At 41.4% G+C, this 18946-nt stretch overlaps 1 protein-coding gene across 1 annotated transcript; it reads right to left on the bottom strand.

The window, feature by feature from the left end:
* Positions 1-11: 11 nt before the first annotated feature.
* On the bottom strand, positions 12-4546 carry LOC129731762 (thiamin pyrophosphokinase 1-like). The gene is made up of 4 exons (XM_055692011.1): positions 4305-4546; positions 3931-4063; positions 3703-3866; positions 12-3293 (listed from the first exon to the last, which is right to left on the bottom strand). Exons 1-4 carry the CDS (start codon positions 4419-4421, stop codon positions 2823-2825), a joined length of 885 nt encoding a protein of 294 aa, XP_055547986.1. The 5' UTR covers positions 4422-4546; the 3' UTR covers positions 12-2822.
* Between the last annotated feature and the right edge of the window lie 14400 nt (positions 4547-18946).

Here is an 18946-nt window from a genome sequence, read left to right as displayed (position 1 = left end):
TTTATAATTTGTTTTTTTCTAAAATTAACTGTAGCTCAATTTTATTTTTTATTCCAATTTTTTAAAATCCTGCAAACGATACAAATCAAAAGAGGAACCACGAAGAGAAGAGAAGAATGTATGTAGAGATGTGTAGACCACACTTAGCAAGTACCGAAGTAAGGCGATAGTTTGTAAAACTACCGCGAAATCAATTTAAGACACTCAAACACACAAGTTTACAAACATAATAAAATTAAGCAGGCAACACAGAAACTAAGTAGAAACGAAACCCAACCTAACATTTTATTGTAAATATTTAAGACAGCCAAGCCGCGAAAAACAGGAGCACACATACATACACACACACACGAACAAGCAAACGCTTAAACAAGCGTTAAGGTGTATTGAAGTTCTCTTCTTCGTATGGTAAAACATAAAGTACAGTATTTAATTGATAATGAAAAGAAGCAGATGAAAACAAGAAAAAAGAAAATATTTGTTAACGGAACACAGCATACGAATTGTGGCTCGAAGCTGCGGCTGATGGGCGACACCAAAAAACAAACAAACAGCTAAACAAAAAGCTAAAATAAACAAACATACGGTTTACTCATTTGTGCATGGTACAAATTAATCGAGGTGAATGAGGAGACAGTAAAAATGCAGCGCGCATGCGCGAGAAATAAGAGGTCAAAAAACAAAAAAAAAATCGATATGCATAAGTGTACTGCGCACTTGTGCAGACAGAAGGAGGAAGTGTGTGCAAGCATGGTGAGCACTAGAAATAACTTATAAATGGAAATGTTCGATATCACAAGAGAACAAAAATAAAAATGTACCTATTTGAGAAGAAAACACACAGCTCGATTAGGCTCAGAGTATTCACTAGCTTCGAAAAAGACATTTTTCACAATCAATTCAACACATTTCATCATAAATCCCTTTGCAACATTCAAATTTTATTTAAAAAAAAATCACAGGAGGGTTGTATGCAAAGCCACGACCGCAAAGATTAAGTAGAATACTTTTACAAGAAAACCCGGCTGCTTGCGTGTCAGTCATTTTTAAATTTGTAGTTCAATTCAATATCGGATAAGATACCGATCACATTTGGCGTTACCACTGACAGTGCGAATAAAGTATTCCTTGTGATAAAATAAACAGTGAAAAGCTGATTTAACACTCAAAACTAGACGGCTCATGTGTTGTCAAAATGTGTCAACTTTTCATTGAATGCATTTACTAGTGCCCGCTATCGCACAGAGACTGCATTTCACTAAAGTGCTTCAATGCATCAGCTGCTATCGATGCTAAACCCGCTGCAACTGCTACGCTATCCGTAGCCATGCTAATGTTTTGACCGCTATACGCTGCTATTGGTATCCGCTGTCCCTGCATCAGCTGGCCCAGCTGCTTTGCCATGCCATTGCCATGCCACAGCTGTGGCCGCTATCCGCCTGGTATCCACTGCACTGCTACTGCTGCTGCTAAGGGAAGACTACTGTTGTCGCTGTCTAGAACTATTATGAGCGGTTTCGGGTGAAAAAGGCTCTTATATAGGCCAAATAGCATGTTTAAAATTGCAAGGTATATGATTCTGTCGACCGTGCTTGGGAAGCAATCATATTAACGACTTATCAGATCAGTCGAATTTTGCGCTTCAACAAGGATTGACCATTCGCAATAATATAGTTGCTTGTCATGATTTGGACTTGTAATTTTTGAATTTTAATTATGCGAAAAATTATTGTTTATGCTGATAATGAAAGCTTTTCGATGTTGTGCTCATGACACGAGATGAAACTAAATATATATCTGTTCCAAATTTCTTGAAAGTGTAAATTGATTTAAAAGAAAATTTTAACTCTTCAATTAGGTTTTTATTTCATCCTGAAAAGGACAATTTGTTGTTTAATTCAATGTCTGATAAGATGCCGATCACATTTCTGCGTTATCACTGGCAGTGCAAATAAAGTATTCCTTGGGGGAAAATAAACACTGAAAAGCTTTCCAGAACGTTCTTTTCGTTGGATGCATTTGCTAGTGTGCCTGCTATCGCTCAGAGACAGCATTTCACTAAAAAGCCACACTGCATCAGCTGGCCCTGCTTATATAGATGCTGAGACCAACGTCAACCGCTGCGCTATCCCCGTTGCCACAGTAGTGAACGCTTCCATTGCCATTGGTATCCGCTGCCCTGCATCCCCTGGTCCTGCTATCGATGCTGAGACGCGCTCCGCCCGTTATCTGGTGCACTACTACTGCTGCTGTATCCACTGTTGCTGCTAAGGGAGGGCTGCTTCTGTTGCAGTCTAGAATTATAATGAGCGGCTTCGAGTGAAACAAGCTCTTTTATAGGCCAAATTGCACATTTCAAATGGCAAGGTCTATGATTCTGTCGACCATGCTCGGGAAGCAATCATATAACGACCAGTCAGAGGCCGAATTTTTAGTTTTGACAAGGCTTGACTATTTTCAATAGTACGATAGTTTGAATAATAAAGTTACAAATATCTGCATTTGGGAAGAATCTTAGAAGATTTTTCAATCTATTGCTGCAAGAACGAAGGAAATCCATCGAATACTAACCGATTTATTAGCATTTGAAATTGGACATATTTTTCACTTTTTTCGGTTTTAGATTTTCATTTTACATCCCTATGCAACCGAACTTCCTGAGAGAAGTATTCTACTTCAAAAAAAACACATTTAACACATAATAGAGATAAAGGAACTGCTTGGCACCGCACCCTGCAGTCCCGTATAAAGCAAAAACTGGTTTTAGTCATCTAGCTCAGGCAATACTCTTGATCGGTTTCGAACCGGGCAGCGGCCAACTATCACATATCTTTCGGGGTTGTCCCCATGGACCAAAGAACGGCACTATCGGTACGAATGAGAACCTCCTCGGCGGAATAGGTGTTGGAGGTGCTTACCATGGTGCCGAACTCCGACACTCGGTTGTCGAGGTTCCAGTGCAGCCCACTGGTACTGCAGATGGCCCGTTGCCCGATCGGAATCAGCGAGCACCAGATGCGTCCGTTCACCAGCCGGGAAGGTATCTTGATTTGGTGGTTTCCCACTGGCAAGAGCCAACTTAGCGAATTACTGGAGCGTAGAAACACTGGCGTGTCGGGCAGGATGGTACGGGCTAGGAACAGTGTGTTGATGTTGGCCATGATTTGATCAAGTCTACCGGAATTCTCGCATAGCACCAGGACCCGACTGATCTCGCTAGCGTAACCAGTGCTCTGCAGTACATGGAGCGATTTCGTGAAATCTGTGGCGTTCTGGTCTGGAGTTTTGATGATCTGCGGAAAACAGGTAAATTTTATTTAAATATTTATTTAAAAATTTTACCCAATCAGATATTATAAGATGACTATATTTCGCGTGACATCTTTGTACCTACTGGAAAGTAGAATAAAATTTCAAAATTTTGTTATATTTACACGGTTTATGAGCGTGTTGGTCTCATAGCTGGAATACCTTTGGTTTTAATTATTTCATTAAAATCAATGAGCTCAATGAATGAACATTTTTCGATGAAAAATTAATTTTGATTTTTGCTTTGGTGATATTAGGATTTTAGCCTGGTTTACCTAAAATCTCTATTATAGTGCAGCCCTTCTATTTTCAGCGCTGCACAGATTCGTACCGGTTCAACTATGATCGAGACCCTCAACATTGACCGCAATACATATTAATTATAACACTTACCCTGCAGTTCAACCGCGTGACGTACGACATCGCTTCATCGGTGCGCGAATCAAAATCTCCCGTTACCAAATCGGGCGGTTTGAGTTCTTCGTCTGCGTGGAAATTTTGCCGAACAAAGTCCACCCAGCGGTTCGTTCCACCATCAACGGTGATGCGCACCTTTGCTAAAATCATAAAAACATATATTTTAAACGAAAATCAAAAAAAGCACTACTAATGCTTGCCAACCGTTGTTCCAAATTGATCGAAAGTAATCCTTGTGGAGCAGAATCGGTCGATTTAGTAAAATAACCGCCAATCCATTGTCGCCAAGGGTTGCGTCAATCAAATCGCCGGGACACCACGTGGTAGCTGCGCGTAGCTGAAAAGTACAGAAGTGCCGTATAAATATTCTTCCCATTCCATTCATGATGCACACGATGACGTTTTCGCACTCGGTTAACTTTGTTTACGCAAATCTCTTGCGTCATTGAAATGCATTGCATTAGAACGGGGGAGGGCGCGTCCGATAACCTTGAAACTACACGCCAAACAAACAAAAAAAAAACACCCCACCGGCGGTGGCAGGGGGTCTGATATTGTAAAACTGTTATCGTACTTACGTCATCGTTATTAAAAATCATTGCGGTTTTGCGCCGACTAATCTGCACACGTGTACTACTACTTTGGATTTGGTGGATTGTGTGGACGAATTTGATTATACGTTTCCTTGAGTTCATTTGTTTATTGCAAATATTCTTTAGCTAATAGCTAAACGTACTTTCCGCAGGAGACACTAAAGTGTGGAAATGTGAAAAGAAAATAATACTCGACAGACAGTACAGCAGCAACTGGATGACAGTTTGAGTGAGAAATCGAGAGAAAAAAATCACAGGAAGGTTGTATGCAAAGCCACGACCGCAAGGTTGAAGTAGAATACTTTTACAAGAAAGATAACCCCGCTGCTTGCGTGTCAGTCATTTTTTCTAGTAAATAAACGTTGACCGTTCATTGGCAGTATTGTAATTTCTTTTTGTTTGATATTTTGAATGAAGTTCATTGAATATTTTCAAATTTTGTGCAAATGAGAAGTTGAAGTGCTGCCGAATTGTAATATGTACATTTAATACAGAAACGGAACAAAGGCTACGGTTATGCAGAACACGAATAACAGCGCGATGCAAACACGCAAACGCGTCGCAAACACGTAATAATAGTCAGAGTATGCATGTGGATGAAGATAATTAACTTTGGATTATAGCGCAAAACGAGAAAATATTAACTCTTCAAATATTTATTTGTGTTCTTCAAATTTCAGTAGTTCAATTTAATATTCGATGAAATGTCTGTTTATTATCTGATGAAGCACTTATATAGGCCAAATGATGCATTCCCAATTTACTAGGTCCATAACTCTGCCGACCGTGCTTGGTAAAGCAATCGTATAACGACCAATCAGAGGTCGAAATTTGTGTTTTGACAAGGCTTAAGAATTTTCAATAGTACAATAGTTCGAATAATAAAATTGCAATTCCATGCATTTGGTAGGAATCTTAGAAGATTTTCTAATCGATTGCTGCAAAAACGAAGGAAATCCATCGAAAATTAACCGATTTATTAGCATTTGAAATTGGACATATTTCTCACTTTTTTCTGTTTTAGATTTTCATTTCACATCCCTATATAGCCGAACTTCCTGAGAGAAGTATTCTACTTCAAAAAACAAGTACAGAAAGAGAGGAAATGCGTGAGCTTTAACCACTGAGGAGACATAAATTGCGCTACAAGCAAGCAGAAAACAGAAACCATACGAATTCAACAAACATACAGCATCATAAAAATTTGGCTTGAATGAAACAAGCAGCCTCTTTAAATTTTATAATATATCTGGTTAATAATGTACATAAAAATAATACCGTTTAGAGTATCTTATTATATCCATACAAGAATCTAATAGGAAAATTTGAACCATGCTAAAAGCCTTCCATGAAATTTCACTCTCCCTCGACTTTCTCTCTGCTCTAAATATCGATCATATCGATGCTATGCTAGTGTTGCCATACCTTTATATAAGTTGCAATAAAACTTGAAGGTAGAACTTTTTTAACTCGTTCCTTTAATAAAACGACAAATTTAATTGGTTGATTTGTCACATGCACAAATCGTGGTAGCACAACTTACAGCCTATTCGGAAAATCTAAACCATTTGTGCTTGTGCTTGCGCTGCAAAAGATTCTCTAGAATGGTACTAGCGAATGTGGCAATGGCAACACTTGATAAAATGCTTGTTTCGTTGAATCAGGGTTGACGTTCATAAAAAATATCGATGTGTTCGACACTCAAAGCCGTAACACATTCTTCGTCGAGTTGGTAACGAACGTGGAAAATAAAATATTTTGTTTTGGAGTGGAAAATTAGAATAACAGATGAAGAATAACAGTGTCTAGTTGGAAAAATTTTACCTGGTTGGCGAAAAAACGCGAAATCAATCAGTTGATGAGCGGATATGAGTGTGGTTAACGGTGTCCTACTGCATTGGGCGTAACGATGGAAACACCAAATGGTGGAACGCTGATGAAAACAAGTTTGCCACGCAGACTTGATGTGCAAACGAAGGAGTTTAGAATATGCAAATTATCAAAGCGATAGAGGACCTTTCAAGGTCATGGTGGAGAAAATGGTGGAAGATAACGAGAAACTGGGCATCAACGAAATATCAATTGAAGTAGTACTGAAACAGAATGGATTCGCCAAATATGTTCTCGACATCAAGAAAGTTGGCGGTGCCAGAGTATTGGTATACATACCTGAGTGGCAGGAAGCAAACTATTTGAAACTCAAAATCCAAAAATTTTAGTGATAGGTGGCATTTATCCAGAGAAGCTTCATAACAGTGAAGGGAGTTATTTCCAATATTACGTTGGACATCGAGGTAGAAGAAACGATCAACGGAATGGAGACAAACCTAGAAGTGGACGAGGTTTTTCGTATGATGCAAACAACGAAAGATGGTAAGAAGTTTCGATGATGTCGTTTTCCGTAGTAATAAGCTACATCAGTACGTCAAAATCTGTTTTGTCAACATGAGTCGTTATGTGCAACGAGGTCACATAAAAGAGGATGAAGTAGAAAAGCTATATGTGAGAGGAAGTAAGAGTTAGTCCGAAACGAGAAAAGAAAAAAGGACAACTGTTGGCCACGACGGCCTGTGCGCACCTCCTATGAAGAACATAGGTTATAGTATGCTGCTGGACCTGACAGCAGAGCGACGTATGACAGTGCTGATTTCGTATTAAAATATTATTAAAATTATTACCATCTAATGCTAAGTGAAGTGTTAAGAAGAATTGTTTTTGAGTACCAGAATTAAAAGTTGAATAAATAAGTAAGCTAAAATCTAAATGAAAACTTAATGTTATAATCTCTAATAATAATTGTTAAAACAAGGTTAACATCGCATCGATCCAGCTTTCTACTTTTCTACTTCAGCGTTTATGAGTTGAATTACCATACTTTACAGTCACTTATTATATAGTAATCATTGAGGCAAATATTCACGTAGAATTTATATAAAAAACACAAAACGTGAGTAATGAAAAAATCTAAAAGTTAACCTATATTAAGCTAAATCTAACAGTATTATTATTTGTCATCATGATACATATTTTAAGTAAATTATATTCGCTTATGACCGGAGACTGCGTTTTATTTATTACCGGCTGAGAATATAGTTTCGGAAGTTGTTCTTCGTTAAAATCTAGTTAGAACCTTTAACAACAACGAAGGAGAAAAAATCTCGATGCAGAAGCATTCGGAGCAGCGTAACCATTGAGATGCCAAGATGAAAGAATTGGCAGTAAAACGTGAAGAACTGAAGAGTAAAATTAACGTGTCGTATAACAAACTGTACTTGACTATCTCCTCGCAAAATGGGGAAAACCTCTAAAGGATATTCTCAACTATCTTGGACAATCGCTAGGTTTCAATGCAGAACGTTTCGATCAATCATTTCAAACCTAATCAGGGATAGTTTTCAATTATTACAAAAGAATGTACAAAGCTTAAGAAAAAACAAAACTGAATTGAACCATGAACTACATGAACGAAAAATTGATGTTGCGGTTTTGGCGGGAATATGAGCCGACGATATCATTACAGAGTTTCTGAATGTATCGAACTGCATTCAAATATTAAAACCTAGACCTTGTTCAACATCTACACAAAGGAGCTTCACACCACGGATACAAACGACACTGTAACACTACAATTTGCAGATGATTTTGTAAAGATTATTCGAGGAAGAAATCTAAAGGAGGCGAAAAAGAAAGAGCAAGAGGCAATTGATGGATGGATTCTCACCATCAAGCAGCAAGTTGAACTTGAAAATAAATGAAAGTAAAAGGAAAGCGGTAGTATTACTGTCGAAAGACGTCGAATTGGGATTACCGGTATAACAGCTATAGAAACGGTTAGAGCAAGGCATTGTACAGTAATTTCTTTTCTTATGGGAGCACACTCTATTGTAGAACATCAGACTAGAATCACAGAGAACAGCTGTTCATCTTATTTTCAAAGGATGTATAAAAACTTGAAACCGTCATTATTAACGTAGGTGGTAAGGCTTTCGCTATGTGGTGTTCACATCACTGAAAAACTAAGCACTGATATCGATGAAATATCGATACGGCAGTAGACCTATTCACGTACGAATGTGCTAGTACAGTAACTGTTTAGGGATGGGAAACCTATCGATAATTATCGATAATATCGATAGTTGCCGGCTATCGATAGAATCGTTAAGCTTTCAGCGTTATCGATAGTTATTGATAATTCTCTCGCGGTGGCATGCATACTCCACAATGATGCCAGAACTGAAAACAATAAATTGACCTTGCTAGTGTTGAAAGACACTTTGATGCTTGTTCGCTCTCACACGAAATCCTCTTTAAAATTGTTAGAAAATTGAAAGATAATCATTTTCGCCCACTTTAACTCATACGGACAACGGCGAAATTTTGCATAAGTGTGAACGATGTGTGCGAATAAACTATCAAATATTGTTCCTGTCCACAACGGAAGCAACGTTTTGTTGTTTTCTGCATCTGCTTCTAGCTGTCAACCTATCGATAATTATCGATAGTTATCGATAGAATTGTGAAATTATCGATAACTATCGATAGCGATTTTAGTCGATATTTCCCATCCCTATAACTGTTCGCTAACTGAGCGAAGAATACTTCCCAGTTATCGAAATCGGCTCGCTAACTGGGATGTCATTTCAAACGTAAACAACGAGGGGAGTTTCGATGAACAGCAGGCTAGTGCTGCTTCGCGACAATTTCATAAAAGATTTAAAATTTCAAGTCGATCGCCAGGCAGAAAGTTCTATTCGTGTTGTTACTGTTTATATTGCTATTAGATCCCAAACTAGATAGATAACCGCGAAACCAACAAGGAGAAGCATAACCCTTTAATGTTCCCCAATCCCGTACCCCCCGATCGTTTTGATCATTGACGTTTGTTGTCTTTTCAACTGGAAATCGTCCCAGTTAGCGAACAGCTACTGTACCTAAGAAAAACACCACGAAATATCTAAGCAGCTATCCAAGTAACCAGTAAGCACTAAATCATTGTCCTACGACAATACTATATTCGATTACAGAATTCTGGGTAAGAACTTATGCTGACCTAATTGCTTGTATATATCTGATATAATGTTAAAAAGGCGAAATAGCGGGCTGATAAAGTGCTGCAGGTTGGCAACCATTGATATGCATCACTAATGCTGATTTGGAGCAGCCATGAGATTTCTCTTTTCTGACATGTGAGTTAAGAAAACAAACGAAAAAAAATCACAGGAGGGTTGTGTGCAAAGCTACGACCGCAAGGTTGAAGTAGAATACTTTTACACAGCTCTACTTACGGCTGTACATTAACCTACGGCCGGGCGAATCGGTACACGCCGCTTTTCGCGTTTAGCCCGGCAGAGGCCTAATGCGCACGGCCAACACAATAGAAAGGTGTTTTCACATTGAAAATTAGACACGGCTTTACTGGAGTAAGTGTTGGCAAATGCATCTACCGCTAATACCGCCGCTATCGTACGAAAGCGCTTCGTTTCATGTGGGGAATAATATCAACAACGAAAAATGACGCTCGTCTGAGCACACCCGAACTGTTTCCCGTGCCGCTGCCGTACCGCTTCCATTTGCTTCCTTATAACATCCGCCTCATGGAAGTACCGACTGCACCTACCGCTGAGGCTGTTACCATACTGCTACTGGTACCCAAAACGATTAACTCTTCAAATTAAGTGGTTTATTTGTTCTCAAAAGAACAATTGTTCAATCCCATATCGGATAAAATGCAATCGCATCTTTGTAATATTACCGAGAGTAATATTCTTCTGAACAAAATGATCCAACTTTTCCATTAGAGGAAGTGCCGGCTGATGTACGGCAAAAATCTCTCCCGATCGCTCGCGTTGGCGTTCGTTCTCAGGCAGAGGCCTGAGACGTGGTGACCAACCACAGGGCAAGTGATTTGTTTAATTTGAAGGCAGGCACAGGCACAACCCGGACGGTCCATCCAGCTTACCTTCCGACTAATGAATGTAGCTAGTTTTCCCAGAAACACTCTTTCATGGCCGAAGGGCACTACGAAATAGGCCACACCTTTCAGTTCAGTTGTTCCATTCCCTAATGTTCTTCAGAAAAATTATTCGACAATTCGCATATGATTTTTGTATCCAGCGAATAAACACCGATGGTGCTCTCACACACGCAACGGTTTTAACCCGTATCTTATTGCGGTTTGTAACATCAAGCGATTTCGTTTGCTCGCTGTTGCGTGTTGCATCATGTTGCAACTTGGCAGCTGGGAGACGACGAAATTCTGTTCATGCTGATTGATTGAATCGACTTCATATTAGCTCTGCATAGTCGAACTAACCGCTTTTGTGAAAGCGTCCTAACAGGGTAGTTTATTGTTCAAAGTCGGTAATGCTGATCGCAGCCTTTGCGCTGCCCCTGCCGTGGGGGGTTTACTAAATAAAGTAAATTTAGACAACTACAACAAAATTTGATTCCATCCCGCACAGAATGTCTGCTTGTGCTGATGCCAGAAAATTATTAACCTTCAATTATTTGTTTATTTGCCTTGAAAAAGGCATTTTGCGGTTCAAAATCGGTTGCTGATCGCAACCTTCGAGCTGCCCTAACAGTGGGGGAATTGAGATACACGGACAACATGCACTGTGGAAGCTATTCCACATTCAGTGAATTAGACGGGCGCGACAGATTTAAATTGCTAGGATCCAACACAGAATGCTTGCTTGCGTTGTCAAAAAATTATTAACTTTCAATGACTTGTTTTTTTGCCTTGAAAAAGGCATTTTGATTTTCGAGGAGGCTGGCATCACGGCCAACTAATAATACGTGCCCCGAAAGCTATCCGTTTAAGTTATTAATTTATAAGATAATTAAGTGGCCAAACTTGTTAAAAAGTGTCAAGTTGTGATCTGTGATGCTTTGTCTAAGTGAGAAAAGTGAAGGTTTTTTTGAAAAACACAGTGTTCTTTGCGTGAAAATAGTATTTTTTCCTCGAATTGCAATTGAAAATTGTAAGGCCAGCTAAGTTGCGTGAGTGTGAGTGCCTACTTTGTGCGTCGCGCTAACTAGCGGTTCGTTATTAACATGCGAAAATGGAATGCATGGCGGTGTGAGCGAAGAGAACAATAATATCTGGCGAGAGAGCGAAGAGATTAGTGTTGCGCTGTGCTTGTCGGCGTTTGTTTCGCTGGCATAGGCATAACCAAAATAAAACAGATGAGTATAAGTTTTTGTATCAAACATTTTAAGAATGCATAGGCTCTGTGTGTAGTGGTTTTTAGCGGGTTTAGGACTTTGCCAGAAGTGTAAATGTGTCATCTGTTGGGTGCACAAAGTGTGGTTGCTTTTCGGTTGCGGGTGGAGTTTTTTTTTTATATTTACAAACCAGATTGTACGGTGCACTCTCACAGGTCAAAATTGGCAGTTTTACAATATAGTTTCAAAATTTATCATTCGAGCATGACAATGCGGCATGCGATTGATGCATCGTCTACAATTGTGAGTCCTGGCAGGGCGTTGACATTTTATTCAGTTCTATGTTCTTGTTTTATGATTTTCCTAGCTTTTGGACAAATGTTGATATACATAAGTAACTTTTATTTAATAATGTTGAAATCGTTTTGGGCGTGAAAATAGTTCACGACAACTGAACTTTGATTGCAATTATTTTGGCATTTTAATAATAAACTTGGAACTCTGTTTTGTTTAATATGCTTATTTGCATTTTTTTAAGTTTTTGGGCTATGAATGCATGGAACTTTGTCAGTTTTTATATTCAGTAGGTGTCTTTTGTGCGAAACGTCGTGTCGCGTATGCGTCGGTAGGAGAAAATGGAGCGGTCGTCCAAAATGCCCCGGTGAAACGCATCATCGGCCCGGGTGAGTTTTGTTTATCTAGGGGTTTCCGGAGTGCAGTGGGCACGCTATTGTTTACTTCGGGGGGGTCAGCTCAGTTTCGCGCACGTTATTTTGACAGCGCTCAGTGTAACTATCTTAATACAGCGGTTTCGGAGCTCAATGACCATTACATCGTATAATGCTCGGGTGTGCCTTGTGGGTTTTTTTTTTACTCGCTCTAACGGTTCTTTGAGCTGGTACCAGTAGTTTGCGTTCGGCGTGCGGTGCGTTCTACGAAATTCATTCGTTTCGAGGTAAATTTTAATAGTTCACGGGATGAAACGCGAAGTTTGGTGTGATACAGACTGTTAACGATTGGTTGCCGATGATACCTAGAAACTTCGATTCTCCTATATGCCGATACAGCGATCGTGATGCGGTTCTATTTATATCGTCTTCTGATGGCCGGTTGCGCAGAGACCGAGAAATATCCATATCGGGCGCGAATTTGTGTAGAAAAGATCGCACCATCAACCTCGATGGATCCAGATCAATTCCTTTCCACTAACACTAATTCCTTCCTTTGATACTTGTGGATGATGCAGAGGATTCCTCGGTCTCTAGTAGCAACAAGTATTAAACTAACACTCCCGATATCCCTTCCTCTATTGATCTGCATTGGGCGTGGCCAGCTACGTTATTGACCAGTGAAAAGAAAAATCACCAGGAATTGTACACTGAAAATGGCTTGCTACTCCTAGGCACCATTTTGACGGTTCTTTGTGCAATTTGAGCTGGTTCTGGTCAATCGCGGGCAACACACGGGCGATCAAATATGCTATGCTATGCTATGCTATGAAAAAGGCATTTTGATTTTCAAAATTGGATTTTCTGATGGCAATCTTCATGCTGCCTCAACACGGGGGGAATAATGGCAGTCTGGCGACACACGCTGAAAAGAACCGCGCAGCTCCTGAGACGTGGTGACCAACCACAGGGCTAGTGCTGCTGCTAAGAAAGGACGACTGCTGTTGTCGCTGTCTAGAGCTATTATGAGCGGCTTCGGCTGAAACAGGTTCTTATATAAGCCAAATATCATGTTTTCAATTGCAAGGTATATGATTCTGTCGACCGTGCTTGGGAAGCAATCATATAACGACCAATCAGAGGTTGAATTTTTCGTTTTGACAAGGCTTGACTATTATCAATAGTACAATAGTGCGAATAATAAAACTACAATTATCTTTTTTTGGGAAGAATCTTAGAAGGTTTTCCAATCTATTGCTACAAGAACGAAGGAAATCCATCGGATGCTAACCGATTTATTGGCATTTGAAATTGGACATTTTTTTCACTTTTTTCGGTTTTAGATTTTCATTTTACATCCCTATGTAGCCGAACTTCCTGAGAGAAGTATTCTACTTCAAAAAAATTAGAACCTAGAATTATTTGGTGTCTGGAACGAATGCAAAAATGTTCATAAGTAATACATATGGTTTATTTTGTGCCAGTGTTCTTTCTCAACATCGTTTGGAATTCAACAGGTTTGTTTGTTTTTCACATTAGCGAAATGTTGCTCTCAGTGAAAACTTAATGTTATACGATGAAGATTACCTTCAATAAAATTCGAGCCCGGGCCTGCAGCACCTTGTTTCACATTTGTTTTTCTTGCGCCTTTGCCATTTCAACCGCTGCTGAAATACGAGAATGAGATGAGAATACCCGTGTTTAAAGAATCATGTATCATATCCCAACAAACAATTTTGTTGATTAATTGCTTGTTAAGCTGCTATTAGACTAATTTCGGTTGAAAGAAAGCTTAATAAGCTGTTATTCCATAAAATTGTTTGCTGGGTATGTTTCAACTTCTTAGTAACACCATGTAAAAGCAGCTTTGAAAAATATAAATCAGTTTTATCGTATTCATATTCTTTACGACGATTTCATCACAATACGTTTTCCGGACTTTCATTGTAGAACATTGAATGTTATCGATGGTTATTCGATATCGATCGTTATTCCGCACCGCACACAGTGTTGACATTTTTTCTTTGAATCCCCTCTAGTTTGTGTTGTCGATCGGTTGATGTTGCTTGTTTTGTTTCTTGGCAGATAATTTATTCGATCGAAAAAAAAGGTACAGATGCAGGTAATCATATCGCTTACAATAGTCTCTACGTTTATATGTTACAGAAAAAATGAACAACTACTGCATTATTCAAACGACCGAAAATGACACACTCTTTTATCTGTGTTATCTCTCTATGGATTGTTAAAAACGGATGGAAATCCAATGAAAAAAAGGAATCACATAATACTGATGGTGATGATTTGTATTACTGGCCGCAAGGCGTTGCGGGTTATCACCTACTTGAGAAAACCAAGAAAAATCCCAGTATAAAACCGGATACAAAGGTGCTGCGTGCTTTTAGGTGCAAAATATAGAGGACAAAATATGAAAACTATTTTGAGGTAAGCAAACATCAGTTCAAAAGTGTCACACTTACTACATACAATTTGTAATTGCTTTGGGTGTTCCGGGAATTAATGATAATGGAGGCGAATTCGGATACCGACGAATATGCAAACATGAAAAGTCTGAGAAAAGTTTTAACAGCTACTGAACTTTTCAACCAGATCCAGCAAACAAAGCCTGTACCATCTCCGGAACTCAAATCTTGGAACAAATACGCAGAAGTCGCAGAGCCTCCAGATTTTGCGCAACCTAACCATAAGATTGATATGCGATACAATAGTTCTTCGCTGTTGGAGTCGAATATGAGTGAAAATGATTTTTCTGGTCTGCCACATACATTATTATTGAATCAGCCTCCAGTTAACGATGAATCTTCTATGACGCCGGATCTATGCAAAGAAAGGAACTGTAATAAGATTGAAGAATGTAAACTTGTTGGTAACAGATCTATTGCACTTCTTTCTCAAGTCAATGCGAAACTAGATTTGCTTGCAAACCAAGTCAATATGAAACTTGACACCTGTGTTCCACAGAAGTTACTGCGAACCGAACAGAATGGAACTGAATCAATCAGTGCTCCCTTGAGCCCGGTTAAAAGTGAAGAATTTAAATCTTTTAATTAGAATTAAGCTCAATCTAAGAAGACATACACGTTTCAATACGACCCATACGTACCAGTCAGCTCCAGGCCGAAGTTGCCCTTGCAGTTCGAAAAAGTCGTCTTCATTCAATTCGGTCCATGGCTGCAGTTTGCCAGCCTAGTCGTTTACGGAGAGGCCCCGCAGGTCATCTTCTACTTGATCGTGCCACCTTGCTCGCTGCGCGCCCCGTCGTTCCAGTCGTGTCGTTCTCAAGAACCATTTTCACCGGGTTTTCGTCCGACATTCTTACGACATGCCCAGCCCACCGTAGTCTCCCGATCATCGCCGTATGAACGATGAGTCCATCTGCACTCCACCACAGATGGTACGCAGCACTTTCCGTTCGAAAACCCCAAGGTCGCGTTGGTCCTCCACGAGCTATGTCCCCGAAACTCGAACTACGCACATCACCCGATTCATCGTCGACTTACCCAACCGTGTCAGTTTATTCGGGAAACCGTAATCATGCATTATCTGCCATAGCTGATCTCGATCGATTGTGTCGCCGTAGAATCGATAAACGAATGATGTGTGGGCACATTATATTCACGGCACTTCTGTAGGACCGGCCGCACCGCGAATATTTGGTCCGTGGTGGCGCGGGCACCCATAAATACTGCTTGGTATTGTCCCACGAACTCCCTCGCAAACGATGATAGTCGACGGCACAGAATTTGAAAGAGTACCTTGTAGGCGGCGCTCAGCAGAGTGATTGCACGGTAGTTGCAGCAATTCAACTTGTCGCACTTTTTTTGTAGATGGGGCACACTGTCCTCCATCCACTTCTCTGGTACTCGTTTTTCCTCCCAAATCCTGACAATGATCCAGTGCACGGCTGTAGCCACTGTTTCTCCACCGTGTTTTAACAGCTCGCTAGGAAATTGGTCAACTCCAGCAGCTTTATCGTTTTTCAGCCGGCCAATCTCCTCCTCCACCTCCAGGAAATCGGGGGCTGGTATCCTTTTGTCTTCTGCTCGTGCACCAAGATCAGTTGCCATATCGTCCTCGCGCTCTACTGCATCGTCGTTCAGATGCTCATCCGAATGCTGCTTCCACCTTTGGATTCAAGCCGTCCAAGCTCCTGTACATATCGGCTTGCGGCACGTAGCCTTTATGGGAGCAGTTCAGCTTCCCGTAGAACTTTCGAGTGTCGTTAGCTTGGTACAGCTCTTCCATTGCTACGCCATTTCCGTCTTCTTGCTGGCGCTTCTTCCTTCGAAGGACTGAAATTTGGCTGCGTTCTTCCCCTCAAATTACTGTTTTCGCGTCATTTCTATGATTTGGAGTCCTTGTATCTAGTAGCGCTAAAGCAGTGCTACCTATGGCTGATCGGATGCTCCCCCAGCCATCTTCAAGAGTAGCTGCGCCAAGCTGCTCTTATGTGGGTAGCTCTGCCTCCAGCTGCTGCGCGTGTTCCTGTGCAGCCTCGGCGTCCCGCAGTTGCTCAATGTTTGGTCGCGGCGTTCGACTTCGGCGGGTGTTATACACCGTCGATAGTTTTGAGCGCATGCACACAGCTACTAGGTAGTAGTCCGAATCTATTTTCAGACTGCGGTAAGTGCGAATGCAGCTGATGTCGGAAAAGAACCTGCCGTCTATTAGAACATGGTTGATTTGATTCTCTGTTTGTTGCTCGGGTTATCTTCAGATGGATTCGTGAATATCTTTGCGGGGAAAAAGGGTACTTCGGACTACCATGAACACTTCCTTCTCGTCATAGGGTCTTTCTTCATCTGCACAGTGCACGTTTTAGAGTCCCACGCTAACACCAGGACGTTGATCAGCCGCTCCTAACATGGAGATCGTGAGCTGTTTTGAGTCGCACCACTTGGTAAACAGACACTCGGGTTGGCGAAGCATTTCCTCTACCGCCGGAGTATGGTTTACGCGCCAATAATCGCGTCGCACCTTCTTACTCAGCTATTGTCGGATGACAACACCAACCAGTTGTGTCCATGTTTGAACCGGCAGTCTAGTGTAAACATATGACTGGAGGAGGTGTGAGATAGAAACTTGTGAGGGCCGGAACTATGTTTTACGCTCCTTTCAGGTTGTCAACCTCACCATTCGAAGCCTTTTTTTTCTTTCATTGTGTGTTTTTGTTGATAATGTTTTGATCCAAACGTCTGTTCTCTGTGACACTGAGGTGGTGGATTGAAAATAACAAATTTTACGGCGCGCTTCGGGAAGCACGCCAGGTCAAACTGGGTCAACATCAAGCGAATGAAGAAGGGTTTTGACAGCAGTTGGATCTAGGTCAAAACGAGGTGATCTGCTGGAATGAAGAAATTCGTTATAATTTTCGTAGAAACTGTTTTTGGCTTTGTTTTAGCGACATCAGTGGCATTACTGGATACTAAACAACTTACCTTACCAAACAGTCCCAAGCCGTGGTGTGGCCTTTGCTGTACGTAAGAGTCGTCTCCATTTCACTCGGTCCATGGCTGCAGTTCGCCAGCTCTGCAGTCTGCGTAGGGTCCACAGGTCGTCTTCCACCTGATCGATCCACCTTGCCCGCTGGGCACCTCTCCGTGTCGTCTCTGACGGATTGGTTTCAAGAACCATCTCTACCGGGCTGTCGTCTGACATCCTTACAACATGCCCAGCCCACCGCAGCCTGCCTATCTTAGCGGTGTGGACGATAGATGGCTCCCCAAGCAGCTCCTGCAATTCGTGGTTCATTCGCCTTCTCCACACTCCGTTTTCCATCTGCAGTCCACCGAAAATGGTACGCAGCACCTTCCGCTCGAACACCGCAAGCGCGCGTTGGTCCTCCACAAGCATAGTCCATGTCTCATGCCCGTAGAGGACTACCGGTCTGATCAGCGTCTTGTGGATGGTTAACTTGGTGCGGCGGCGAATTCTACTCGATCGAAGCGTCCTCCGGAGACCAAAGTATGCACGATTTCCTGCCATAATGCGCCGTTGAATTTCTCTGCTGGTATCGTTGTCGGCAGTTACCAGTGAGCCCAGGTACACGAACTCATCGACCACCTCGATTTCATCACCACCAATTTGAACTCGAGGTGGGAGGTTACTGATACTGTTACTGTCTTCTCGTGAACCCCTTCCTTTCATGTACTTCGTCTTCGATGCATTGATGACCAGTCCAATCTTTTTGGCTTCAGCCTTTAATCCGAAGTACGTATCCGCCATCTTCACAAAGGTCCGAGCCACAATGTCGATATCGTCGGCGAAACCAAACAGTTGACCGACTTTTGGATAATCGTACCACTCGTGTTAATCCCCGCTCTTCTAATGACACCTTCCAGGGCAATGTTGAACAGTAGGCACGAGAGACCATCACCTTGCCTCAGCCCTCTTCGGGTTTCGAGGGGGCTCGAGAGTGCCCCCGAAACACGAACTACACACATCACTCGATCCATCGTCGCTTTGACCAACCGCGTCAGTTTGTCCGGAAAACCGTAGTCGTGCATAATTTTCCATAGCTTGTCCCGATCGATTGTGTCGTACGCCGATTTGAAATCGATGAATAAATGATGTGTGGGCACGTTACATTCGCGGCATTTCTGCATAACCTGCCGAACCGCGAATATCTGATCCGTGGTGGCGCGGGCACCCATAAATCCCGCCTGGTAATGCCCCACGAACTGCTTCGCAAATGGCGATAGTCGACGGCAAAGTATTTGGAAGAGTACCTTGTAGGCGGCGTTCAACAGAGTGATTGCCCGATAATTGCAG

The sequence above is a fragment of the Wyeomyia smithii genome, chromosome 3 (genome assembly GCF_029784165.1).
Source record: "Wyeomyia smithii strain HCP4-BCI-WySm-NY-G18 chromosome 3, ASM2978416v1, whole genome shotgun sequence".
Classification (NCBI taxonomy): domain Eukaryota; kingdom Metazoa; phylum Arthropoda; class Insecta; order Diptera; family Culicidae; genus Wyeomyia; species Wyeomyia smithii.
Note: the sequence above shows the minus strand (reverse complement) of the source record. Positions and strands in the feature narration are given on the sequence as shown.

Bases quoted from the DNA above. Each gene is read 5' to 3' on its own strand.
- LOC129731762 (XM_055692011.1), bottom strand. From the start codon at position 4,421: ATGAACTCAAGGAAACGTATAATCAAATTCGTCCACACAATCCACCAA. The intron at 4,064-4,304 runs GTAAGTACGATA...TGTACTTTTCAG, and splicing joins TGATTTTTAATAACGATGAC to CTACGCGCAGCTACCACGTG. The intron at 3,294-3,702 runs GTAAGTGTTATA...TGTTTTCCGCAG, and splicing joins TCACGCGGTTGAACTGCAGG to ATCATCAAAACTCCAGACCA.